The following is a 27,893-nucleotide window of genomic DNA, read 5'->3' on the forward strand; positions in this document are numbered from 1 at the left end:
ATAATTTTCGTTCAAAATTTCCTTAAATTTATTATTATTAATCTTTCCACCTTACCAATCCTTCAACCAGTTTTTTTCTTTTTCTCCATTAATTTCTTCATCTTTGAAAAAGGTAATTAAAAAAGAAATTACACCACTAAAAAAGATATTAAATGGAATACATTTTCTGAAATTTGCTGGTCTGTAAGTTAGGAAATAGTAGTTTCGAATCACCATAGTGTTTCAACGTTCAAAAAAAAATTTTTGTTCAAAGTTCGCTCTACTAAAACGCTTATTTCACGAACGTTTACAAGTTTAGTATTGATCACATTTTATTGGAAATTTAACGTAGTTTTCAATTGTGTCAACGGATTTGTTCAAAACCTTTTAGTTTTGGAATTATCATTGTTTATTTGAAGCAAGATCGTGAAATCTTCCAAAATCAGAAAAAGTGAAATAACTCCGAAACTGTGGAGATTAGGACCATAGTTAAAAGACTTTTTGGTTCCTTTTTGAATGTAGAATCTACTGGCAAAGTATGTAACACGATTAGCCAGACAAACACCCTGTATAATTGAAGCCTGCCTTCAGTACGAGGCCTTGTTCATAATTATGAATTTTGTTATTAATAGTTAATCAGAATTATATATTGGAACTATATAGATTTGGTTTTAGTTATAAGTTCAAATTTCATACACACTTGTTGAACCAATCATTCTCGCAGTCCACCGCCAATTCAAATTTTTGGAATTTACAATAAACTACCGGCAGGCCTCGAGAATTATTCTCCTCCGGTGTTGGCAGTCCGTGGTAGACCTCGGTTTTGCACGTCCAGCCAGTGAGGTCGGACTTCGAGTGCTATCAACAGTTAGGTCAATTCAGCACAAAACGCATCTAATTTCAATATCCAAACCCATTCACAGGCATTCTTAAATACATTCTTTCATATTTACACACCGTTCTCTGAATTAAGGTGGTGGAGTACTTGACAGTTTTGTGTCCCTAGCACACTAGTAGTGTGAGAGGGTAGATTGAGGCATATCAAGTACTTCTACCCTCTCTCACCTACTAGTGTGCTAGGGACACAAAACTATCAGTACTATATACTTAATACATCCAAGGATCGGAACAGGGGGCCATATACCCGCTGCCGTGATCATGCACAAAATTAGTGGCATTCATGTTGGAGCCACTTGGACCTTATCCTAAAAGTAGTGCCCGTGTGTAAACCTAGCATGGCCTATCCTTAATCGGGTGAGTATGGCAATTTACGAGTCAGATCCTCCGAGGGCCACCTATCGACAGTGCACGTAGGCGAAAGCTTCTCATAAATAAAATAATGGTTAATGATTGGGCTGTAGGAAGGTGTAATATTTATTTTCCTAATAATTATTATATCAATAATAACAGATTAACAATAGTTTTTTTCAAAGAAAACAATATTGGAAAATTATATACATTTGTCTAAGAACCATGCAGGAATTTTACTCTTATCTTTTTATCCAGTATCAAGAGCATGTTAATAAAACTAATGATAATAAAAGTAAAAATGGTAATGAAGTACAGTCCCTTGTGGAATCCCAGCGTTTATCAGAACAGAGCTAAGAATGCCATTTACTTTGGTTTTTCTGGTGCGATCTTTTAAACAGGTTTTAATAAAATTTATGGTATTACAAAATACAGCTATAAATTTATCTACTAATCAGCATGGAATGAATCCATGAAAGTTTTAATAAATTGCATATTTCTCTCCAAAGCGGCTTTTATACGCAGCTCGTGATTTTCCGTTGTCCGGATGCCCAGCAAGAAATGTTGAAAATACCGGTTGATGTCGAAATATCCAGGAGATGGGAGATGGGAATCGGCCCCCTTCTCTATTTTTTTTTTTTTTTTGAACCCTCGCCCCCTTCGGAGACCACCCTTGGGGTGGTTTACAATTAAGAAAATTGGACGAGGGAAAACGTTATTATGGAAAACAACGCTATAATCTCTTCTAAAGAAGGCTCAAGATTCAACTGAAAGTATAAATATAAGTTTTAATAAGTTTTAGGGGGATATTAATTCAATTTTAAAAACAAAAAAAAGTAAATTTCCAAAACGCTTTGTGACATTTTGTTTTGTTTTAATCAGTAAATCAAGTGTGTCCACACATTTTGACCTCGTCTGGATCCATCTCTCCTTAATGTTTACGTGTACCATCATAGAAGTGATGAAGTACTCACTTTTTGTACATGATGGTCCTACTCGCAGATTTGTACAACCATCGTGAACAACGATCCGGATTTCGAACATTAAATGCGCATCATCAGTTTGAAGGAGTTACTAACTCTCGACATAAATTGTAGGAGTCGACCCGCCGATCCTCCACCAACGCGACGTTCCAATGAGATGCTGGTTTTAATGAAATATTTTATATTTAATTTTATATTTTTATATTTAATACCGCACTCATTACAATTAAGTTGATAAACTCTGCTTTTTTTTCTTTTGATAAATAGTCAACCATGTCTTTAGGTTTTGAGAGAATTTGTCTAAGTGAACACGCACCTGTAAAAGCTATTCTAAAATCCTTTTCGATTGTAAGCAACGAAAACCTAAAGATTCATTTTTGATGAGGTGGCTGAGTCCCGATGTTGTTTTTTTTTTTAAGTTTTTACTAGCAACCTATCGATAAATATTTCTTGATATCCATTGATTTTAGCCAAGGTTTTATTTCTTTCTAATTCTTTTTTTTTAATTGGCAGGTATCAATGGGAGTTTCAACATACGGCCTATAAGCTAAATGAATCCAGCAGGGTTTTGGGTCCATGGGGAGAAGAATGTGCTGGTATAGTGTCTGTAGGTCTGTGTTTTCTAAAAAAGTCTATTTCAATTAGGTTATTTATTATGGACAGTTTTAAATCAAAAAATTAAAACAACCAACTTTATGTAGGGTTCCAATTCTTCGTAGAGGTCATTAGACAGGTGAAAAAAAAACGACTAAATGCTGGGTTCACCGAGCTTTCGGCACCTTATAGTGCCATCATCAGGGCCTATTTTATTATAATAAAAACACAGTAACATACAATTAATATAATAATATGATATACATACTTTCCCAAGGACGAAGAAAACGATTAACATGGAAAACTATTGTACAAGCTGGGTTTAAGGATATGGACCGTCAAAAATGTATTATGTTGGCCATATGCTCTATAACCTTAAACCCAGAACGTTAATCGTTTGCTTCGTCCTTTGGAAAGTATGTATATTATTTTATTACATTAATTGTATGTTACTGTGTTTTTATTATAATAAAATAGGCCCTCATGATGGCACTAAAAGGTGCCGAAGCTCGATGAACCCAGCATTTAGTCTTCTTTTTTTCACCTGTCTAATGACCTCTACGAAGATTGGAATCCTACATAGATCTGCAGATCGATCAACGATTTTTCAAAGTTACCCATGAATATTTTTACACAAAGTAGGGATAACGAAGTCCTCAATGGTACCCCTTTAACATCATTAAATGTTTTATTAAATTTACAATAATTAGGCAGTAGGCTTATATTTAAGAGATCTATGATATCGTTTTTCTTTTGTTTTTCATAAGTTTTCGTTTGTACAGTTGTCCTTAAGTTTTTGTACATTCTTCAACAGGGATATAAGTAAATAAATTAGTAACATCAAATGAAACTAAAACACATTTGTTAGATATATTTATGTTCTTTAAATATTTTATCTAGTCTAAAGAATTGATAATACCAAATGTAGGTTGGAAATGGATGTGGATTATAATTATTTTATTTATTGCTACCGCGAGTTGGCGACATGAATAATTGTAAAAGGAGTATAGGTGTCTTATAGTACACTAATTTATTAGTAACAATAATAGGAATAAGTAGGCAAAATTCTTAAACGAGAAGGTTTTAGGATAGCTTTTAGAGGTACGTGTTCACTTAGAAACATCATCTCAAAACCTAAAAATAAGGCTGACAACTTGACTAAAGATCTTCTGAATTGTGAATGGCAGTGCTTAACTAGCATATTTTACTCATTAACTTGAGTAATCATATAGCCAATTTTACTCACTAAAGATTTTCTGAATTGTGAATGGAGGAGCTTAACTTGCCTATTTTACGCATAAACTTGAGTAATCATATAGCCAATTTTACTCACTAAAGATTTTCTGAATTGTGAATGGCAGTGCTTAGCTAGCCTATTTTACTCATGATCTTGAGCAATCATATAACCAATTTTATTCACTAAAGATCTTCTGAATTGTGAATGGCGGTGCTTAACTAGCATATTTTACTCATTAACTTGAGCAATTTTATAGCCAATTTCAACGTTTTCTAAAGTTTTGAATAGCTGTGCAACTTTCAATCCCAATATACCCAAGTTTACCAGTTGTAAATCGACATGAAGACTCAGAAATGTGTCATAACTATGCTACGCTCTCTATAAATAAAATGGCTATATTTTGCATGAGAAATCACATCTCAATTGTCGCTTTAAATTTCACTCCATTATCTCCAAAATAGCTTAGATTTTTAAAATGTATGAAAATAAACTATGTATATTGTTGCGCTTTTTAATGATGATCAATCAATGTCGATTTACTTCTTCTACTCTATATGGATTTGTTTGATTTCTTTTCTTAAATGCTTGAGGAACCAAGCTCATTCCAACTTAATATAATTAATGAAATAATTTTCAATTTTAGACAATATATTCCATAAGTTAAACAAATAATTACATATTATTCACGTTTCTTAGCGATATATACAGGGAAGTAAGTTTAATATAACAAGAATTGAATTTCTTTCAAATTATTTATTAGTGCTAGGTTTAAAATAAAACACGTTAGTACATACTGCGAATGTAATTTCGTATATATAAATTATCTACGTTCCTTATTTATGTAATTTTTATGTGCTTATAGTCAGTTGTTTTAATTCTTATTAAAGGGGAAAAAAATTGGCAGTTAATATCCATAATTGAGAAGTTTGATCCGTTGGATGAACTGTCGTCAGCGGTTTGTCAGCAATAATAGATAGAAGACCATTTATATTTTCACGATACTCTCGGCATTTTACGATCGACCTAATATTAAAGAGGGAAAATGTGCAGAGTTGTTTTAAATCGACTAAAGCAACGTAAGCTAAGCTACTTTTTAAGACTTAATATGTAATTTTTTTTTTACAAAATCATTATTTCATTTTTGACATGTCCCACTAAAAACGAAGTATTAGGCAGTTAAGAGATTTTAGTAATTTGTTCAGAATTTCCACTTTTCACCGATGAAAGAAAATCTCTTAAAAATATTAACAATATATTAACTACATAAGAACTCAATTTTGAAATTACAGAACTTGAAAAATTAAAATTTCTTTTGCCAATTTATTAGAGGAATTACTTTTCTACAAAGCGCTAAGTTGTAACAGGCGCTAATTATTTTGACATTAGCGCAGAATGAATTGGATAATAGCTAGGGGGGTTAAGTTCTGAAATTCATTACTGAAACGTTAACGACAAAGTAATTAGTCGTTTATAACATAAAAGCTACAGAGCGATATTTTTCCTTCTGACGAGGTTCTGTGCTAAACAGAGATGTTTATTATGCCAATCATGGGATAATTGGCAGGGGTATTGCAAATAGAACCGTTCGTCTTCAATACGGGGTATATCGAAGTTAAATTACAGGTAGCACGGTCTGTGCCAGCCGGTATGACTGTTATTATTTTAATTTATAGTGAAAATTAGAAAATCTATATGATTTTAAAGTCACGAATGGAAATACTAATGAGTACCGATACACTACAAGGAAAGGGTCATTATTCAATTTTAAAGAACACGCTGAATTAGCAATGCCTTTCTACATTTTTATGACCATTGGCATTACTTGCACACAAAAAAATTGTGCAATTTGTGATGATTTTTCCAGTATTCAAAGTTATCATATATCCATATTAGCTGCTATTCGCAATTTAGAACTCGTTTAGTGAGTAAAATTGGCTTGTTAAGCATACAGCTATTCTCTATTCAGAAGAATTTAGTGATGACATTGCTTATTTTCATTGCTCAAAGTAGTTAGTAAAATTGGCTAGTTAAATGTTGTCATCCTCAAGCGTGTAAGACAAAGGAATTCTCGATTCTCAAGACTAATATGAACAAATTTGGCTAATTAAGTACTGCTATTCACAATTCAGAATACTTGAATTAATGCAGTGCTTAACTAGACAATTTCACTCACAATCTCGAGCAGTGATAATAGCCAGTTTCACTTTCTAAAGATCATCTGATTTGTGAATGGCAGTGCTTAACTAGACAATCTCACTCACAATCTTGAGCAGTGATAATAGCCAATTTCACTGACAATCTTGAGCAGTGATACTAGCAAATTTCACTGACAATCTTGAGCAATGATAACAGTCAATTTCACTATCTAAAGATCTTCTGAACTGTGAATAGCATTTTAACTGGAAAGTTTCACTCACAATCTTGAGCAGTGATAATAGCCAATTTCACTCACAATCTTGAGCAGTGATAATAGCAAATTTCACTGACAATCTTTAGAGCAGTGATACTAGCAAATTTCACTGACAATCTTGAGCAATGATAACGGTCAATTTCACTCTCTAAAGATCTTCTGAATTGTAAATAGCATTTTAACTGGACAGTTTCACTCACAATCTTGAGCAGTGATAATAGCCAATTTCACTCACAATCTTGAGCAGTGATAATAGCAAATTTCACTGACAATCTTTAGCAATGATAACAGTCAATTTCACTCTCTAAAGATCTTCTGAATTGTAAATAGCATTTTAACTGGACAGTTTCACTCACAATCTTGAGCAGTGATAGTAGCCAATTTCACTCACAATCTTCAGCTGTGATACTAGCAAATTTCACTGACAATCTTGAGCAATGATAACAGTCAATTTCACTCTCTAAAGATCTTCTGAATTGTAAATAGCATTTTAACTGGACAGTTTCACTCACAATCTTGAGCAGTGATAGTAGCCAATTTCACTCACAATCTTGAGCTGTGATACTAGCAAATTTCACTGACAATCTTTAGTAATGATAACAGTCAATTTCACTCTCTAAAGATCTTCTGAATTGTGAATAGCATTATAATTGGACAATTTTACTCACAATCTTGAGCAGTGATAATAGCAAATTTCACTGACAATCTTGAGCAATGATAACAGTCAATTTCACTCTCTAAAGATCTTCTGAATTGTGAATAGCATTATAATTGGACAATTTCACTCACAATCTTGAGCAGTGATAATAGCCAGTTTTACTTTCTAAAGATCATCTGATTTGTGAATGGCAGAGCTTAACTGGACAATCTCACTCATAATCTTGAGCAGTGATAATAGCCAATTTCACTGACAATCTTGAGCAATGATAACAGTCAATTTCACTCTCTAAAGATCTTCTGAATTGTGAATAACAGCTTAACTAGACAATTTTATTCGTATTCTTGAGCAATGAAAACACCAAATTTCACTCACTAAAGGTCTTCTGAATTGTTAATGTACGACTTAATAGCCTATTTTACTCACATTATTGAGCAATCAAAATACAAAATTTCACTCACTAAAGAACTGAATTCTGAATAGCAGTGTTCTTAACTAGACAATTTTACTCGTGTTCTTGAGCAATGAAAACACCAAATTTCACTCACTAAAAATCTTCTGAATTGTGATTAGCAGTGCTTAACTAAACAATCTCACACGAGAAGGGTATTTCAATTTCGCTGACATTAGTTGAAGTGAATTGAGAGTTAATGTTTTTCACGATTAAGTTATTGACTATTGAAAATCTAGTCAATAGTGTTTTAATTAGATTTTCTTGTTTGTAATTTTTAACCAAAAAAGGTGAACCAAATGTATTCCCCCCTCGCACTGGTTCTGGTGAATGTAGAATGGACATGATGAGCCCCATTGAAAAACTAGTAGTCGTGGAGCAATAAGAATGAACGGACCAAGCCAGTTTTGTGCCTCTCCCGGTTGTGAAATGTTCCTATTTCCTAATTAATGTTTTTTAAATTTTTCTAACGTTTTTCTTCGAGGCCGACAAGGCCTAAACACGAACAGGTCGGACAAGAAAAGTAGAAATCTGGGCCGTCATATTAGGAAAGCAGCTTGTCCGTTTTTCCACGAATGATAAGGCGAGAAATAATTCTTTTTCCAACCTGCGATTCAGCAGTACATGGGTTTATCGCAGGTTTATCATTGTTTCCTCGTTTATTCCGAATAGGGTGGCGGTTGGAGGGGGCGAATGCTGTCTATTGCTACTTCCGCATATACGCCGGGGGAATGATGAATAAAATATAACATGGCCAGGGTACAGACGTTATGGGCTCTATTTTCGGAATGCAATTAACCTTTTTCTCCCCGCGGAGAAGGAATGAGGCCACGCCACCGCCGGTTCATGAATATGTGTTGAGAGTATCCTGCGAGGCTCGATGCAGGACGATTTTCAAAAGGAAACCCAGTTCGCCTCAATTAGAGGGGGAAGGGTAATGGCCTGGAGGGAAGAACGATCGGAAATTACATTGCGCCCGTTTTTAGATGCCTCCAGGTGCCGTGGGTCGTCCCGTGTGGTGGGGAAAAGTGGGAAAATTTCTTTGAGACAACTTGGAAACCTGTTGGACGAGAAACGCGCACCACTTCGGCTTTTTACTCCGAAAGAAAATCGTTAAGCGAATAGCATCCATGGAGGTCTTGCCTCTATCCCGAGATACAAATCTTAACGGTCGCTTAAATCTCAAATGATCGGCCAGTTGTGAAAATATGCCTGAGGTATGAGAGTCGGTGAGAAATTCCTGGTCCGGATGATCTCGCTTTTTCTACAGATTGATGATTGACGCCATCTTCAGCTCGTCGTTCAAACATAGAATCACAAACGACCTACATACCAATAAAAAATATTTATTTAACTACATGTTACCAACTTCAAGACCACCCAGAGAAATCCATGTCATATATGTCATAATTTCAACCTTCCTACCTACCCATCCTATTCAAATACTATAAATATATAGATTAAAAAGTTGTAAAGATGACATAACTCAAGACCTTGCTAAACCGACCTCCTTGCAATTATATACAAGAATAAAAATAAATCTACAACTTGCTGATGACCTGAATTCAGTCATAGGAATCTCACGTACAAATATGTACATATATTAGCAACTAGAACTGCCTTCTAAGACTTACAAGGAGAATAGAAATAGGGGATTTAAAAATTCATTTTAAGCCGCTTTAAAAAAAAAATTAGGATTTAGACGTCTCCGTACATTACGCAAAGTTATTAAACCCCGTGCCATTTTATCTACTTAGTTATAAGGTAAACGTAACGATTATGTTAAGAAGAAAAATTATCGAGGTAGTTCCTAAAGTGAGATAAAATTTGATTACTGACCTGGTGGATGATTGTTGACGGCGTGAGATGTGCCGGGTTTACTAAGATCCATCTCTTCTTCTTCCTCTTCCTCCGGGTATCCGCCTCCGTCGTCGCCGCTATCATCGTTGTTCGTCATGTTTTCCGTTTTTGAATCTAGTTTTGCTTCGACTTTGATATTGTAACTGTCTAGGGGCTGTGAGGCCGGCTTCGAAATGGGATGCGTCTCTTCTTTCACGGTGCAGATGGGAGGTATGATGGTCGCTGGGGCGAGGGGGACTTCGCCATCGTCGTTCTCCTCGCTCAACCTTCTTTTCCTCCTTTTCGGCGAGGAGTCGAGCCTCTGTTGGAAAGGCGGGGAATCAACGTTGTTGTTGTTCGTTATGAGCTTGGCGGAGCCGGGACGGGGCTCGACTATGAGCCCTTGGGGGAAGCAGGGCGACTTCGAGACCGGAGGCATTATGACTTTCCTCGGTTCGCTTTTCCTGTACAGATCGCCGTTGCCCGAACTGTCCGTCAATCCCTTGATCTGGAGGGATTCGGCAGCTTTCAGGAAAGCTCCGAGCTGTTCCTGGGATATGTTCACTTCCCCCCTGTACATATAGTCCAACATCGCTTTCAGCTCCCCGAACGTCACATCTTTAAGAATTATGATGGGATGTTTTTCATAGTGCTGGCTGAAGAGCCCCTGCGAACAGAAAACACACGCAAATCAGCATACAAAAAATACACAATACTCATTTAGTTATATCCTAGTTTCAGACATAGCATGTTTCTGTGTATGCTTTGTCCCATCTTAAAAGGGCAGTGGCCGGTAGAGAGACCTATAATTTTGATCAAATCCTGCCTGCTGAGTGGAAGAGGAGTTCCTCGCCTTCCTTTTTGAGAGATTTATTAGCTCTTAACTTGCCTCAAACTTGGTGCTTTCGTCCAGAGGTATGGGCTTTTCTTTCTCAAGTATAGTACGTTTTTACCCCTACACCGCTTTCTATTCCATCCTATGAGCTATCTGTCCACCACATTAGGGCTCCTTCCGGAAACTTGGGGCTTGCTTTCATCCCAGGATCTCTAATACGTACACTTGGAAGGGTCTGTCAAAGTTGAGTTTTTGTCTCATTTACTCATGAACGTCATGTCCATCTCATGTATTTTAATTCTTTCCAGAATTTTGTGGTGGCTCCTCTTAGATATGACTTTATTTCCTTGTATCTTAGGAGTCGTTGGCACTCTCAAAAGCCACTTTTTATACACAAATACGTATGCCCACTGCTGTAGTAGGATAGGTTATACACAACAGACAGACAACCTGCTTCGGCGGTATATATGCTAAAGGAGGTACTTGTTTTAAAAACATTAAAAGTGAAGACGCCATTAGAAGATGAGCTTAGGGAGCTCTTCTGCAAGTTGCATTATCAAAACCAGTTACAAGTGTTTGGGTGCTTATCAGGGTTTGTGGAGTGTCGAAAGATATAGTATGATATGCTAAAGTCGCCATCTGCACGAGCAAGGGAAAGTAAAAAGCAGAGGGTAGAAACTTGAAAAAGTGTTTTCAAAACCCATTTGATGAGAGATTTGACAAAAAGATTGAAATGTTGAGAAAAATGGGTTTTCAGGCAAATCCTGATACCCACGGACAAAATGGTCAGATTTTCCAGTTTTTTAAAGAAGGCATTGCAATAAATCCAAGCAGTACGGTGATTTTGGAACTAGGAAGTATTCATCAAGGGTTTGTTTCTATTGGATACGCTATAAACTCTAAACTTGTTTTTCCAACGAGGGTTCGCAACAGCGGAGGTAATATCAAACCTCGAGGCCGGTTTTTTTTTAAACCCGTTTGTTCGCATGCAGGGCCGCTGGATTCGAACCCGGGACCTTTACCTTACAGTGATGAGCGCCGTGTCAACGACTTAACCGTAGGCCACCGACGCCCAAAAAAGCATGGACAAGAAATGTCAAAATCACGACGCAAGGTTCCAACCAACGTTGGATCGAGCTCCTGGCTAAAAATGGCTAATCACAAAGGATCCCAACCCCCAGGGTATTTATTTCTTAATATGCTACTAATAGTATTTAGATAAAATATACAATAATTCGAACTACTAAGAACATAATCAATTCTTTCGGTTTCATAATGGAGAAGGCCTTACTATTACCACAGGTGGTATTATACAAGCAAAAAGTCCATGTCATCTGTACGGTTAGAGGGGGAAACCAAGAATAAAAAACATTTGTTGTTTCAAGCAACACAGGTTGCTTTAGTTAGTTAATTTAACAGGTTGATTAATCCTATTAACCAGCTTTTAAAAATGAAAAAAAAGACTCATTTTTAAAGAGGAATCAATGATCCATCTATTTCAAGACACAGGAATGGTTCATATTGAAAAACGCATTTATAAATTATAATAATTATGGTGACGTTTTCTGGCCATGCAACATTGTGTGAAATAACCTAGCATTTCCATTTCATACATTTTACATAACTAACCATCCCTAAACATAGCATCATACCATGTCACCTAGTTTGTGGAATATGGCACCACTTTCAACAAGTGTAACGATTTTTTTTTTTTTTAATCTCCATCAGTAGCAAGTCGAGTCTGTAGGATAACATTTGGAACTATTCTTTAAATTCAAAAATACTAAGACAAACTTGATCCCTATTCCGTAGGTTTTTCTAAGTCTAGTGACATTTTGTCGAGCTACTATCAATACTGGAAAGTAAATCCTCTAGAATTGTAAGAAAATGTTGGAGCAATATTAATCGTTGGAAATTTGCTCTAATATTTTGATAATACAGGCGATATTAGACTTGTATTAATAGTACAAATAAAGATGTGTATTTTACAAATATTTGTGTTACTAGTACAAAGGATATCGTTGTATTCTGAACAATTTTTATGATAATTTCGACTTTACAACTTGTACATTGTACTTTTTCATTATGAAACAAAATTGTACAAATTACGAAGGTACTACGCTAATAGGATTAGATTGTATTTCATTATGAAATAGGTCTCTGGCTGTACTTTGTGTATTCATTTGATTTTATAGATATTTTATGGCTTGTATTGCATTAATTTGCTTTCCTTTAGCAATAGTTTCTTTGAGATAAAAACATCTTTTTAATCAAATGTATTTTGATTTAGAAAATTTCTCCCACTGGAAAAAGTGGTAACCGGACAAATCGCCACACAATTTTTGCGTCTTCAGTCTAAAACTCTCATTGGCTGATAATTTTATAACGAGCAAACGCACTCTCACTGGGGCAAGAGTTCTCCAGAAAACCATGCTTTCGAATTCTGGACAACAATTCGATTAAATTAATCTTAATAACTTTTAATTATCTTAAAAGGGCAGAACGGGGATGTTTTTTTGCTCTTCAAACCGCGACTCGCTATCAGTTTCATTCACCACCAGATTCTGCTTCACAAACATTTTCGTGCGTCATAAACCTCCACGCCACAAAATAAAAACAAACAAAAAAACATTTTTAACCCGTCAAACCCAGCTTGCCTTCTTGGTGTAAAAAAAAGGTTTTATAACTTTTTTTTTATCCTATAATCTGAAAAGTGCCACTTAGTTAATCGGGACGATAGATAAACTTGCCCGTTCAGACTTTGACTTTCTTTATCAGGAGAGATATAATTTTAATTGAGTATTTCAGCTTTTCTTTATCCTCCAATGGCTTGACCCTTTTTCTAGGTCTTTTGTCTTGTCATCGCTAGGGGGAAAGCGTTGTAAATTAATTGGCGCGAGTAGACCGATTTTCTTGCACAACATTTTCCGTACGATAAATAAAGCGTAATTCGGATTTTTTCCCCTCCTGTCCAATCTCAAAACTAAGAGTAGGATGTAATTAAATATAGTTGCACGATAAAAAAAAAAAAAAACGAAAAATTGATTAACTTGTAAGTGGTCTCCCTTTTTTCGCCTCACTATCTCGCTGGAGACAAGATAATGGGGAGACTTTTGTAAAACAACAGAATATCAGTGGGACAAGATTTCTCATCGAGGAGAATTCTTTCGTAATAACATTCTCAAAGTCGAGATAAAAGAAATACGAACGCCTCGTTCAAAACGGAGATGAATGAACGAGACGAGGTGGTCAGGCCCCCGCCCCCTTTCATGGAATTTTGGCGGCAGAAGGACATAACAAATAACGAATTGTATATTGAAAAACACCTTTCAAATATTCAAATATACCTAATTTATACGGTTTAGTATATAAAATTCTTGATTGTATATAAAGTAAGCTTGAACATTTTAGGTAAAGATTATCTGGAGATCGTGAGAAGCGGTCTGGTGTGACGTAGGTTTTAGACGTCGTGCCAACGTTTCGATCTTTATTGAGATCATCTTCAGGGCCCGGGATTTATAAACACTGTTCTTTTTCACATCCTACATGTATTAGTAAAATTTAAAAAATGTTTATAATACCCAGGCCCTGAAGATGATCTCAATAAAGATCGAAACGTGACACGACAAAGAAAATGTTTTTCTAAAACCTACGTCACACCAGACCACATCTCACTATCTCCAAATAATCATTAACTGACGGTCACTAAACACCATACACTTTAAGTAAAAGTGCAAAAGCTAGTGCCACGAGCGGGATTCGAACCCATGACCTTCGGCTAAATACGCCGCTGCTCTACCACTTGAGCTATCGTGACTTCGATCCACTCGGACACGAAAGGTTGTAGGTTGAGATGGGGAGTGGCACTAGCTTTTTCATTTCAACCAAAACCTTACATAAAGATTAATTAATTGAAATTTTATTTAATTTTGTCTATTACATTGCGTTTCGGGCTTACGACCCATCATCAGTACCTGGACTATGCCATAGATACATGTATTTTTCCATCCCATTTTGAGTGGGATGTCAAAATGGTTTTAAAATCTGCCGCTATCCGCGTGAGACTCCACTTATTATAAAATGGTGATTATTGGTTTTTTACCAATTTTTCAAGCAGAGGAGGACGGAAAACAGTTTTTCGTTTTTTTTCTGTTTTCCGGCCTCCCCTGCTTGACAAATTGATAAAAAAACAATTAATCACCATCTAATAAGTGGAGGCTCAAGCGGATAACGGCGGATAGTGGCAGAGGTTTTAAAACCATTTTGACGACATCCCCTCAAAATGGGATGGACAAATGGAATATGTATCTATGGCATAGTATAGGTGCTGATGATGGGCCGTAAGCCCGAACGTCCATGTAATAGACAAAATTAAATTAAATATTTCAATCACGGGAGAACTTGGGATTTTTCAACCTTTGGATAATAATAACAAATAATTGTATATTGAAAAACACCTTTCAAATCTTTGAATATACCTAATTTACATGGTTTAGTATATAAAGTTCTTGATTGTAAATAAAGTAAGTTTGAACTGGGTAAAACTCTTCAGCCTTGTGATGAGGTATTTATTACATTATATTAAGATTTAAGTAGTGATCTTAAGTGATATAATAAAACAATATATTGCCAAGAATAAAAAAATACATAAATAAACGTATAACAATCCGGTTTCTCAGGATTGCCACTTTTTATAACGTTCAGAATTTATTTCGAATCCCTGTGGGGAAAACTTGGGGGCACCTGGGAATTCGTTCAGGTAAGTACGGACCCTTTTTTTCCCAGGGGGAAAGCACAGACCGGGCCTGTAAAACCCCTTTTCCTTTTCCAAATAGCTTTTTATTGGGCGGACATTAAACTGCTTCGGGGATTGGAAGGCTGAAAGATTTTTTTAATGCTTCGTTACAGTCCATTCCCTAATTTTATAATCTTTAAAAAAAAAATATTATGTTATCAATTTGTCGGCTGTTTTGAAAGCTTGGAATTTTGATGGGTTGAAATTGTCATTTGCGACCCACAGAGGGGGTGGATTTTAAAAAATTGATTGGAATGAATGTCCTACCTGTTTAAGTCATCATCTGTTACATCCGAATCAGAAGAAAACGGAACTTTAATCAATCGACTTCAAACGAAGGAACCGTACTTTCTCGCAAGGTACAAACAAATAGGTCGTTCATATCAAAGATGATCATTGAGACGGCGAAGCATACCCGACCCATACGGTTGGCCGTAAATAACTTACGATTATTATTGTAGTAGAATTTTTCCCCCCTGCCGACTTTTATGGAAAATTTTACAACATGACATTCCACAAGAAGTGTCGGCACAAGTTCCAAAAGGAAAATAAAAAATATAAAAAAACCTCTTGCAAGATCCGTTAAATCTTCATCCTCGGCGAATGGATTTTCTCGAATGAATTTAATTTCGGTTACAAATGAATGGGCGAGTCCCGAAAATGATAAATAGGCAGAACTGGGTTTCAGTTCCGTCCCCCTGGGCCGATAAGACAAGGGTTCATGGCGTTGAAAATTCGACCGACCCACAAGCGTCTTGTCTACAGAAAAAAAAAATCACAGCTTGAATATCACCTACAATAGCCATCCACCAAACTATCCAAAGAAAAATTTCTAATGCTTTGACGAGTTTTACAACGCGTCAGTTAATAATGTATATACAATGATTATTTGGAGATCGCGGGATGCGGTCTTGTATGATGTAGGTTTATAAAAACATTTTCTTTATTGTGCCAACGTTTCGATCTTAATTTAGATCATCTTCAGAGCCAGGGATTTACAAACATTATTTACATTATACTAATAACCCGTCCTGGAACCAAATACACCAATATCTTCCAAGCTGAAGTCCACGCAATCAAGGGATGTACTCAATTCAACTTCAACTTGACAGGTACAAAAACCTGAACATAGCTAATGTCAGATAGTCAAGCAGCCATCAAAACACTAAGCTCAAATATCATTAGTTCAAAGATGGTGTTGAACTGCAAAACCAAATTAAACTTATTAGATACACAGAACAAAGTCAACATATGCTTGGTCCCAGGACACATGGGAGTAGTAGGCAACGAGAAAGCGGACACCCTTGCAAGGAAATAGGATAGGACCCGAGCCTTTCTGTAGCATAGGAACCAACACTTTCAAAGAGTACCTCAGACAGAAGGACAAAAAGAAAATGAAGGAACAATGGAATTCACTCATTGGAAACAATCCAAGAACCTCCTAACAAATTTTGGAAGGAAAGAAGTGACAGAATGTATCAAAGGAAGCAGAAAAAACTGCGAATCCTAACAAGACACTGCAAACTAAACATTTAAAGAAAATTAGAATAACCCAAGACGACACATGCAGATTCTGCAAAGAGGCAGAGGAGACACCCACAAACTGTGGTGCAACTCTTGCTCGCAGGAGGAAGTGCTTTGGGATGTACAATGTGACCTTAAAAGAGGTTCAAGGTTCAACCGCTGAAACCGGCCTATTAAAGTCCCTTGATGAAATAGGACTTACCGGTGTGCTTTAGGCTTAGAACAGGGGATACAATAGCTCTTAAAGAGCGCTACATCTATTATACCAAGACAGGTAAGAAAAAAAAAAATTTATACAATGATGAACACAAAGTAGAAATTTCAAATTTAACCAAATTATTTGAACAATATACAACAATAAAATGTATATATCAGGACTTTTTGTACATGTGTAGTGTGTTCCTTTTTAATGATTTTTGTCCGCCTATCATCGCTGTTTTAGTCTGTGAGACGCGTTTTGGTAGTTTACCATCTTCAGGGGCAAAAGCAGGGGGAGGCATCGACACAGAATCATCAATGAAAAATCAATGACAGACCAAAACAGCGAGGACAAATGATGGAAAACGACCAAAGTTAAATCATTGATATTATTATTGTGACAGGATTCTGATGTAGTAAAAGAGGATGTTTTTCTAAATCTTTTTACCATGTGAAAATTACAAGAAATCTCGGATAATTTCATTAATTTAATCAACCTAAGAAGCCTAGCGGGTGATTTTCTAATCATACTAAAAATGTGCTTGTGTCTATTCAGGCTGATAGACTGGGGAAAATTCTTAAGAAAAAAAGAGACAACCGCATGTTCAACGGGCTCTCATGTGGTTTTAAAGAGTATCTCTTGCCCTGTTGGCATTTTGTATTTGTTAGTTATACAGTTATGGGTCTGATTTCCCGGGGGGGTCAGTCGAGGAATTTGGGTAAGTGCCCCGTCTGGGTTCCGCCCGGGGCAGCCCCCTCCTCTCCAGGTGGAAAAAAGACACCCACACGGGTTCCGAAGTGTCACTCCACTCCCGTAAACTACACACCTCCGGCCGCGCGACCCTATTTTTAAACGAAGAAAGGACACGCTCGAAGGAATCCGGCCGGAACGCGCGAGGCCGGAGGGGGGAAAGCGGAACACGCCGATTTTCTCTCGGAGGAATTTCCACAAAATTATTGCCCTATCGCTTGCACTCTAATTGATTCTCTTTCCTTCTTTTTCGTCCACTGTCTCTCCCTTCCTCCTCGCTCGCACGCACAGAAACGAACAGACTCACTCTCCTTCATTCCACCACCACCACCACCTCTTTACAAACGCCTTTTATATCGAACTATAAACGGCTTATATGATTTTTAGCCTGCTAAGTAATGAAATAACACACATAAACGTAAAAAGAAAAGATTGAGATACTCAGAACAATGGGACCTAAAACGATACTGAATTGTGCTAAAAATGTACGAGTGAACTTGGTAGTGGACGTAGTAAGAACAGTCGAAGAGGAAAAGAGATATGGATTGGTAGGAAGGCGTGGGAGAGGGAGAAAGAACCACATGTATGTGAAAAAGCAGTAGCGAAATACAACAGAACGAGATAGATCGATAAATAGCATAGATTATAAGAAAAGGTGGATGAGAAAGAAGGTATGTGATTTATGAGTAGGCAAGTGAGTAAATGAGAAAAAGAAATTTAATTGAATTAAAAATAGATAGACATATAATTATTCAGAAATCGTGAGATGACATATAGGGAGAGTGTGTGAATGAGCGTGAGTGAAGTAGAGGGGAATAAGAGAGATGGAGAGGGAATGATAGAGCGAGAGAAATAGAGGAGGAGTTAGAGTGACTGAGTTAGAAAGAGAGTGAAAGGGAGGGAAAGAGAAAGAGAATGAGAGAAAGAGAGATAGATAGATAGAATGAGAGTGTGAGAGTGAGAGAGAGAGAGAAAGAGAGAGAGAGAGAGAGAGAGAGAGAGAGAGAGAGAGGAAGAGAAAGAAAGAGAGGGGAGTTAGAGTGAGTCAGTAAGTTAGAAAGAGAGAGCAAGAAAGAGTGAGAAAAGGAGAAAGGGAGGTAGAGAGAGTGAGAAGTTAAAAAGAGTAAGAAAGAGATGGGGGGAAATAGAGAGGGGGAGTTAGAGAGTGAGTAAGTTAGAAAGAGAGAGTAATAAAGAGTGACAGAGGGAGAAAGGGAGTTAGAGAGAGTGACGGAGTTAGAGAGTGAATAAGCTAGAAGAAAAATAGTAAGAAAGATATGGGGGAAATAGAGAGGGGAGTTATAGGGAGTAAGTTAGAAAGAGAAAGAGAAAGAGAAAGAGTAAAGGGAGTGAGAGGTAAAGAGAGTGAGAAAAAGTGAGAGAGGGAGAAAGAGAGGGGAGAGAGTTAAAGAGAGTTAGAAAGAGAGAGGGGGAGGGAGATAGGTAAAGAGCGTGAAAAAATAATGGTAATAAATTGATGGCAGATAGACAGACAGACAGATAGATTAGATAGATAGATAAATAGTTGTTTTGTGTGTGTGTGTGTGTGTGTGTGTGTGTGTGTGTGTGTGTGTGTGTGTGTGTGTGTGTGAGAGAGAGAGAGAGAGAGAGAGTGAGAGTGAGAGGAGAGAGTACACGTAAGAAGGTGTAAATGATTGAGTGAGAGAAAGTGGGTGAGGCAGATAGATGGCGAAAGTGAGAGTAATAGATCGAGAAAGAAAGAAGACGAGTCGTAGCAACAAAGAAAACGAGTGAGAGGAGTTTTACAAGTTTACATTTCTTCTTCTTGGCAGTTGAAATACCACAGAATGATACGGAAAATAGAAATTAGATTCAAAGGAAAGAGAATAACGGGTAGTTCCTTTTTATTTCTTTTAGGGGCGAATGGAAGTTAAAAAAGGAAATTCAATTGCGTTTTATATTTCTTTTACAATTTTTATGAGATCAAAAGTTAGCGAAGGGAAAGGTAATACAAAATGTGTCTTTGTGATAGCTCATCAAATATTATAGCCGGGATAATGTTGTAAATTTGGCTATAAACATTTCCCTATTCGTAATTTTTTTTTTTTTAATTAAAGTGCCGGTTTCTAAATGTATTTTTCGTTGTCAAACAAAGTACAAAGTTTTTATTTGTTGAATTAACTGTTTAACATTAATTTATCTTGGATAGCTTCAATCCTACTTAGGGAGGCGTTAGGATTAAAAGAAATATGATTCATATTTTCGTACGATAAGATTGATAAAAATTGTTTGAATTAGATTTAAGTCTTCCTTCCACCTTTCCAAGCTGACAGTAATAAATAAAAATACTCAGGTTGGGAACAAATCCATTCTCGGCAGGAAAAATCAGGATCTGTTAGCTTTCATTAAGTACAGGATGTATCAGCTGAGGACTTCAAGATTTCCTTCAGCTAAGAAATTAAAGGACAAGAACATCAAAGTTATAAAACTTTTAATTACACTCAAGGCCTATTAAAGGAAAGCCTTAATTCGTGATGATTTTCATGCGTGAACTGAATAAGAGTAATTAGAATTTAATTGGTATAATTGACTGACTTTAGCCGAGAGCAATAAACAATAAAACGTAATTATTTTAGATCAGACAATTAATATCTGAAGAATTGCACAACGAAGACAAACAGATTATTAGTAGTTTTCACTTTATGGAGAGAAAAAAATCACAACACGATTTGAAAAACGTCTAGTTAACATTTTTGAAACTAAGAGTTTGTTTTTGACCTTTATTTCCTTATCTTATTCTCTTATCTTTGTTATATACATAAATGGTGTAAAAAAAGGAAAATTTTTTTAAAAATCCATCAATTTGCCATTTTTCTATTTCCTGTCACATTCCATCATTATCATATAAGAATTACCTTTGATTTTTTTTAATAATGCTCCTATCCAATAATTCCTGAAGACGTGTTTCTCACTTTGTTCAGGATTTCGACAAAAGAATGCTTTTGATTTTCCACTAGAGCAATTTATCAATATTTACTTGTTGAGTTTTCCAGCGGCTATTTATTTTTTATGCAACGCGTGAGTATCACATTGAGCAGTGCAAAGCCCACTTCAGTTTACCCTACTCCAAATGTAACCAAAATGGTTTTCTTTCGCGGCTATTCACTTTTTATGAAAAACGTGAGTGTCACATGGAACAGTGCGGAGCCCACTTCTGTTTTTCCTACTCCAAATATAATCAGAATGGTTTTCCAGCGGCTATTCATTTTTTATGAAACGCGAGAGTATCACATGGAGCAGTGCAGAGCCCACTTCTGTTTATCCTACTACAAATGTAACCAAAATGGTTTTCTTTCGCGGCTATTTACTTTTTATGAAAAACGTGAGTATCACATGGAACAGTGCAGAGCCCACTTCTGTTTATCCTACTCCAAATATAATCAGAATGGTTTTCCAGCAGCTAATCACTTTTTTTGAAAAACGTGAGTATCACATGGGGCAATGCAGAGCCCACTTCAGTTTATCCTACTCGAAATGTAACAAAAACGGTTTTCCTTCGCGGCTAAGCACTTTTTATGACAAAATGAGTAATACATGGAGCAACGTAGAGCTAATTTATGTTTACCTTATTCCTAAAGTAAAAAAGAACAGTTCTTACCCATAGGCATTCGTTACTAAAATTATTAAATATTTAAAAAAATATGTAAAGCTTCTTGTTCCTGGACATTTTCGGTTTTCTAAAAGAATTGAATAATATGAAGACCACTGAGTCGGGCCCAAACTCATGCATAGCCAACTTGGAAAATTCGACAACACGTTTAGAACAATATTGAACAGAAATATTTTCTTTTTCTACAAGATTGACGCGAGTATAGAAGGTGTTGTACTGTGCTTCCAACGCATGTAGTCAATTTGGTAGTAATGTATCATGGTTTACATGTTAAGGTGGAATAAGAGTATCGCAATGTGTTGTATATAGCCCTCTGCTTTTACCTACGATACCATGCGTTAATGGAGGGGTAACAATTCAGAAATATTCGGAAAAAGATACATAGGGGTGGATGTGTTTATCTGTATAAAAAAGTGCGTTCAGTGGTCATGTATTTTTACGCTCTAGTTACAAAATTACGACCTTACTAATTCGCTCGGTTTGTCCATAGATGTGTTTTTACGACGGGTGGGAGTGTGAGAGTGGCCGGTACACAATTGGGCGTTTATTATGTTTTTACTACCGTGTGTAAAAGAGTGAGAGGCTGCGCGTTGTGGGAATGGATCAGCGAGTGTCCCAGATTGTTCGCATGGCATACAAATCCGACTTCCCACAACTGCCGGGAGTCAATGGAACTTTGATTATGGAATAAAACAAATTCCCAAATTGACCTCAATTCTTTCATTTTATCCGGGCGTATTCTGATAATCGACCGTTTTCCATTTGGTCATTGTCAAAAGATTTTTTTTTTTTTGGTGGAAGATATTACGCCTTATCTATGCCATGGCCGACACAATCTTTCTAAAGCGGAGGAAAAGCTCTTAATTACATAAATGGCCGTTCCTCTCGGTCGACTTTTTTTTGTCTTGTTTTGTTTTTTTAATAGAATTTTATTTACGATTTAGCATTACTTCGAGGATAGGATTTTATCGCGATGATTACTTGTAAAAGTTGTTTATTAGGAGAAGAGATAAATATTTTTTATCTGACACGATATCAGATCCTCCGCCTTCCTTTTTGTGCTACTATTTTAGGGAAAAAAACCCTGTCGGGATTTTATTTTCCCGACTTCTGGATAGATTTTTAACGCCCCCAGGACACGAGAGCTTATCGCTAACAGTCTTCCAAGAGCCGTAGCGTTTAACTTCTTTCCACACATCCTCCCTCTCCCAATTAACCATTTTATCCACTTAAGTCATTCGTGACAACAAACAAACTTCAACTTCACAACACGTTTTGACGAATCCAGCTGAACATTTCAACTCGAATATAAATTCGCCGTTTTAAAAGGAGTTTAAAAAAAAGCAAGAAACACAAATTTTAAAATAAGACATATAAAAAAAACAATCCTGCATCAAAATCAAATTATTCAAAAGACGCATTTGTTAGCAAATGTGGTCTGACCTTTGCAATACCACGAGTCGGAGAAAGTGCCGACCCCCCCTCAATACTAATTTTCATAATTTCGTCAGATTTGACAAGATACCGTTAAGCCCACAGATTTGTCTGTTCACGAAGTAAAAACAATACAATTTTCTTTGTTCTTCTGACCAACAAAGTACAACCCAGGAATTCTCAATTGGCGAGAAAATTCTGCCTGGACAAGATAACCATGCTGAAATGTTAACCATGTGTAACACCTAAGGCGAGATTTCCTCGCAGGAAAAAAAGGAAAGTCTATAAAATAAATTTAACAAACTATAGCGGTACCCTGTAAATTCTCTCCTTGAATAATACAATGTAACTAAAGCAGCAAAATCATTGTCTTTCTTCAGAAACTTTGTGGCAATCAGCCGCATTAGATGTACAACTAATCAACTGACATTCTTCCAAGGAAAAAAAAAACTTAAAACATTTAAGATATCTGTAAACAATGAAGTCATTGATAAAAGACAATAGGAAGATCGGCGTGGCAATCCTATAGACAATTTTTCATGCTTTGACATTCGACACGACTTATGAGATTTGGGTCAAAAGTTCATGTGCTTTTCTCTGAACCGAAAATGCCGAATAACAAAATATACGAAGGAAAAAATATTAAAAATTTCATCCCGGATTGACTATATTTCAACAGTTCCAACGACTTTTTTACTCATATGATATGTATATGAAATTTAATTCGATAAGGCAAAACTTAACTGATACAATTTAGCCTGCTCCCCTTAATTTGTCCATCGCTTTATAATGTTCTTGCTATTAAAATAACTGCACTGATGCTAAGCTATAATAAATTTTATATTGGTTGGAAAATCCATTATATTTAGTGGTCTATTGACTAAATTATTTTGTTCAATTAATTCCTTTTTATGTAAGGTTTTGGTTGAAATGAAAAAGTTAGTACTACCACGAGCGGGATTCGAACCCACGACCTTCGGATAAATACGAGTGGATAGAAGTCACGATAGCTCAAGTGGTAGAGCAGCGGCGTATTTAGCCTAAGGTCGTGGGTTCGAATCCCGCTCGTGGCACTAACTTTTTCATTTCAACCAAAACCTTACACAAAAATTGGTTGTAAAGTTAAATTGGTCATAAACGGATATTTGAAATAAGCAAACTTGTATTATTCCACTATAAAGTGTAAGCATTCTTCGACAATTCCCACAATTATTTAAACAATTCCCATTATTGACGATTTCAAAACTGTTGGTTTAAAATGTGAACTTAATCGTGTTGATTACAAAAAAAATCGCCAGAATGAGAAAAAACTATAATCTAATTTTTCATTGAAGCCAAGGAGCAAAGATGTTTCCCAACTGCAAAAATATATAAAACGTATTGAACACAAGTTTATAATTTTTGCGTGATAAAATTAAAATTTTAAACTAAGTGATTTTCAATTCCTAAAGTTATTAAAAGGTATTTTTTCCGTAAGCGCAAGTAAAAGTCGATAGTAAAAAACTAAGTGTCAATAAATATACGATTATTTTGATCAGGAATTTTTCATTTTGACTGGTTTTATCTTATTTTTTGCAATTGAAAAGTCGGCTTTTCTAAACAAATGCAACAAAAAAGTCCGATGTAGCTAAATGCTGGAATTTAACCGTTTCAACCGGTCGTCTTCTTAACACACCAGTTATTTTCGGCGATGTCAATATTAAAAATTAAAAATCTGAACTTATCAAACATGATTATTTTAATCAGTAAATTTCATTTCTACCAAGTTTTGCCCAGTTATTTGTGGGTATTTTTTTTCTCTAAGTGCAAAAAAAAGCAGATATAAAATCTGGTATAGACCGAGTGTTATAATTTAACCTTTCCTGCTGTTCAACTTCTTAACACATTTGGCCATTTCAATAATAAAAGTTAAAACTTTAAACTTATCATATAAGTACACAATGATTTTAATACGAAAATTTTATTTCAAATGGTTTTATCCCATTTATGCAATTGACAAACCCGTTTTTCTATACGATGTAGCCGAGCCATAGATTTTAACCATTTCAAATTTACGATTTCTTAACACAGTATTTTCGGTGATTTTCAATTGGAAAAATTACAATTTTAATAAGCTTGACAAACAGGATTATTGTAATGCATAAATGTCAATTCTACCAGAGTAATTTGAGCAGTTATTGATAAAATGAAAATTTTAAGCTTATCAAAAATACGAATAGTTTAATAAATTTCGATTCTAAGAGGTAATTTTATTAATATGGGCAGTTACCTACAGATATTTTTACCTAAGTGCAAGTAAAAGTCGATATTTATCAAAAATCAAGTCTGATATAAACGAGTGTTATAACTAAGCCTTTCCAGCTGGTCGACTTTTTAACACATCCGCGATTTCAATAGCAAAAGGTAATACTTTTTAGCACTAGGGAATTTGATAATGACGCTAAAAGCTATTAAAAATTAAATTTCGATGTTTTTTTTACCACACGTTGCTTTTTTTCTCTTCATGAAACATTGATTAACATTTTTTTTTCTTTAAATGCAAGTAAAGTAATTTTTAATAGGCCTTTTTAATTATTATTGTTCAAAATGTGAACTTGCCATATTTGAAATGAATAACTGGCTATTAATATTTTCAGTTCAAATTTTAATATTTAAAAACGGTTTAGCTGCAGGTCCCCCCCCCCCAATGCAAATAATAACATACATTTAACTAATTAAAATCCAGCTCGGATGAGTGTTTAAAATTGTACTTGCAGATGGAAATAATTGTGGTGGGTAAGTCAATTTACTTTTTGTAATGGATGGTCCTACTCATAAAACTAAGTTTTCTTAGTAGAACCACCCTTTACAAAAAGTGAATAAAATTGAGCTGGTAGATTCTCATAGCATTATTTCAAATTTCAAATATGATAAAATGTAAATATTACAACTATCAACTTATCTAGCTTTATCAAATACAACTACAGAGGCTTTTCATTTATTTTTTATGCTTGTTGTTTACCAGCTCTTTTCATTTCTGCACTTTCATTTAGAGGTTTGAAACTGCATCAAAATAAAAATTAAAAAATAAAATAATAAAAATTATTCTTTTTTTTTTAATTTGTGCAACATATGACTTTGATACTGATTGATAAAAATATGTTAATAATGTTTCCATTCCAACTATGTGACTTTTTAACAAGAGACCATTAGATTTAAGTCTTTAATCATAATTGTTTAAAGCTATAAAAAATTAAATTTCTAAGAATCAAAATAATATAGTAAATAGTAAGGGTAATAATTTTTCGTAGGTTTTTATCATAAATTGTAAAACGTATTTAGTAAATAGTTTTGTCAATGTTTTAATTTTTACCTTTAAAATCAAAATAAATGCTGGTGTTTCAAGAAATAGTGGCCGGTGTTGAAAGTGACGACTGTTAGAATTTAATAGTTTTTAACAAGGTACCTTTTTGGTAATGATATGTTAATAGCCGAAAAGCAAATTTCAGCGTAAAGATGTTTGTTTATACGTTCAGTTCAACACCTTTTTTTTTGTTTAATTGTTGTCCTAAATGCAAATTTAACTGTGTTAAAATTAAACCAATAGCCTAGTCTTTATCGCAAAAGATTCCGAAGAATTTAACACTCCCTATTGTCGATTTCTTAACAAGCAAGGTATTTTTCGGTGATTTTAATATTAAAAATTGAAAGTTTTTTCTACAATTATTCAGAAATCGTGAGATGCGGTCTGGTGTGATGTAGGTTTCAGAAAAACATTTTCTTTATCGTGCCAACGTTTCGATCTTTATTGAGATCATCTTCAGGGCTCAAAGTGTTTGTTTTCTGTGTAATTGTGCCATTCTTGCGTGTAGTGTTGAGAGTGTTTTTTCTACAGTTTTGGAAGTCAGTTTTTCATAAAAAATACTATAAAAATAAATAAAAAGACTGATATTAAAATAGATCAAGTTAGGTGTATTTGAGTGTTAGAATTTAACCTTCCTTGCTGGTCGATTTCTTAACACATCAGATATTTTGGGCAATTTCAATACTAAAAGAACTTTTTTTAACCAGTTCTATTCATTTCTTCAGTTTTTGAAGTCAATTATTCTTCAAAAATCGAATAAAAATAAATTTAAAAAATGGATAATAAAAATAGATTAAGTCTAGTGTATTTTAGTGTTTCTGCTGGTCGACTTCTTAACACACCAATTTTCGGTTATTTCAATCCTAAAAGATAAAAACTTTTTAAAAATTGTTTACCGACTTTATTCATTTCTACAATCTGAAGTCAGTTTTTCTTCGAAAATGCAGCAAAATAAAAATAAAAAAGGACAGCTATTAAAATAAAGTCTGGTATACTGAGAGTAAATAAATGTTGATAACAATAAAAATAAATTATAGTTGCTCTACAGTGTTAGGTTTCTTTCTTACTTGCAGTTAGTTTTCCTTTTTATTTTTTAGTCCTGTTGTTTTTGTCAGCTGTTTATTTGCACGTGTAGTACTTAAGTGTTTGAATTTATACCCTTCCTGCTGGTCGACTTTTTAAAATGACTCGTTATTTGGTCGAGATCAATAGTAAACATTTTACTTTTAAATCGATCAAATATTTATATGATTCGTTTAATCGGTAACTTTCAATAGTACAAGTTTTATTTGAGCAGTTATCAGTAGATACTGTTTCCTAACTGCAGACAAATTATAATTTAAAAAATCAAGTCTATTGTAAAAGTGTTAATGAACGTTTCAACTGGTCGACTTCTTAACACACTAGGCCAATTCAATGTAAAAATTTAACTGAAGAGTAAATAAATAGTGATAAATGATCAATATAAAAATCAAGTTTGGTGCACAAGTTAGAATCTAACCGTTTCAACATTAAGGCTTTTTCAACAGTGAAAATTAAACTTTTAAATTTATCAAACTGATGATTATTTTTAATCAATTTTACCAGTTTTACTTGGGCATTTATAAATAAATATTATTTTCCTAAGTGCAAATGGTGATCAGGTTTGGGCGATTTCAATAATAAAACTTAAAAGTTTATGCTTATCAGGTACGATTATTTTCAACCGTAAATTTTATTTTGACTGGTTTTATCCTATTTTCTACAATTGATAAATCTGTTTTTCGAAATGAATGGAACAAACAAAAGGCCTTTGTTGCCAAATTCTAGAATTTAGCTTTTTCTGCTGGTCGACTTCTTAACACACCAGGCATTTTCAGCGATTTTAGTAATAAAAATAAAAAATTTAAACTTATCAAACATGATTATTTTAATCATTAAATTTTAATTCTACCAAGATTGGGTCTGTTATTTGTGGATTTTTTTCTCTCTAAGTGCAAATAA

The 27,893-nt window shown here is 35.0% G+C and overlaps 1 protein-coding gene across 4 annotated transcripts in view; it reads right to left on the reverse strand.

The window, feature by feature from the left end:
- The window catches only part of LOC106667340 (longitudinals lacking protein-like), a 54,270-nt gene that overhangs the window by 24,356 nt on the left and 2,021 nt on the right, over positions 1–27,893 (reverse strand). For all 4 annotated transcript variants that reach the window (XM_014395229.2, XM_014395231.2, XM_014395233.2 and 1 more), the window contains exon 2: positions 9,400–10,066. In XM_014395229.2, coding sequence (XP_014250715.1) covers positions 9,400–10,066 — 667 coding nt within the window. The remainder of the gene's footprint in view (positions 1–9,399; positions 10,067–27,893) is intronic.

The sequence above is a fragment of the Cimex lectularius genome, unplaced genomic scaffold (assembly GCF_000648675.2).
Source record: "Cimex lectularius strain Harlan isolate CLEC.00 unplaced genomic scaffold, Clec_2.1 scaffold10, whole genome shotgun sequence".
In the NCBI taxonomy this organism is placed as follows: Eukaryota; Metazoa; Arthropoda; class Insecta; order Hemiptera; family Cimicidae; genus Cimex; species Cimex lectularius.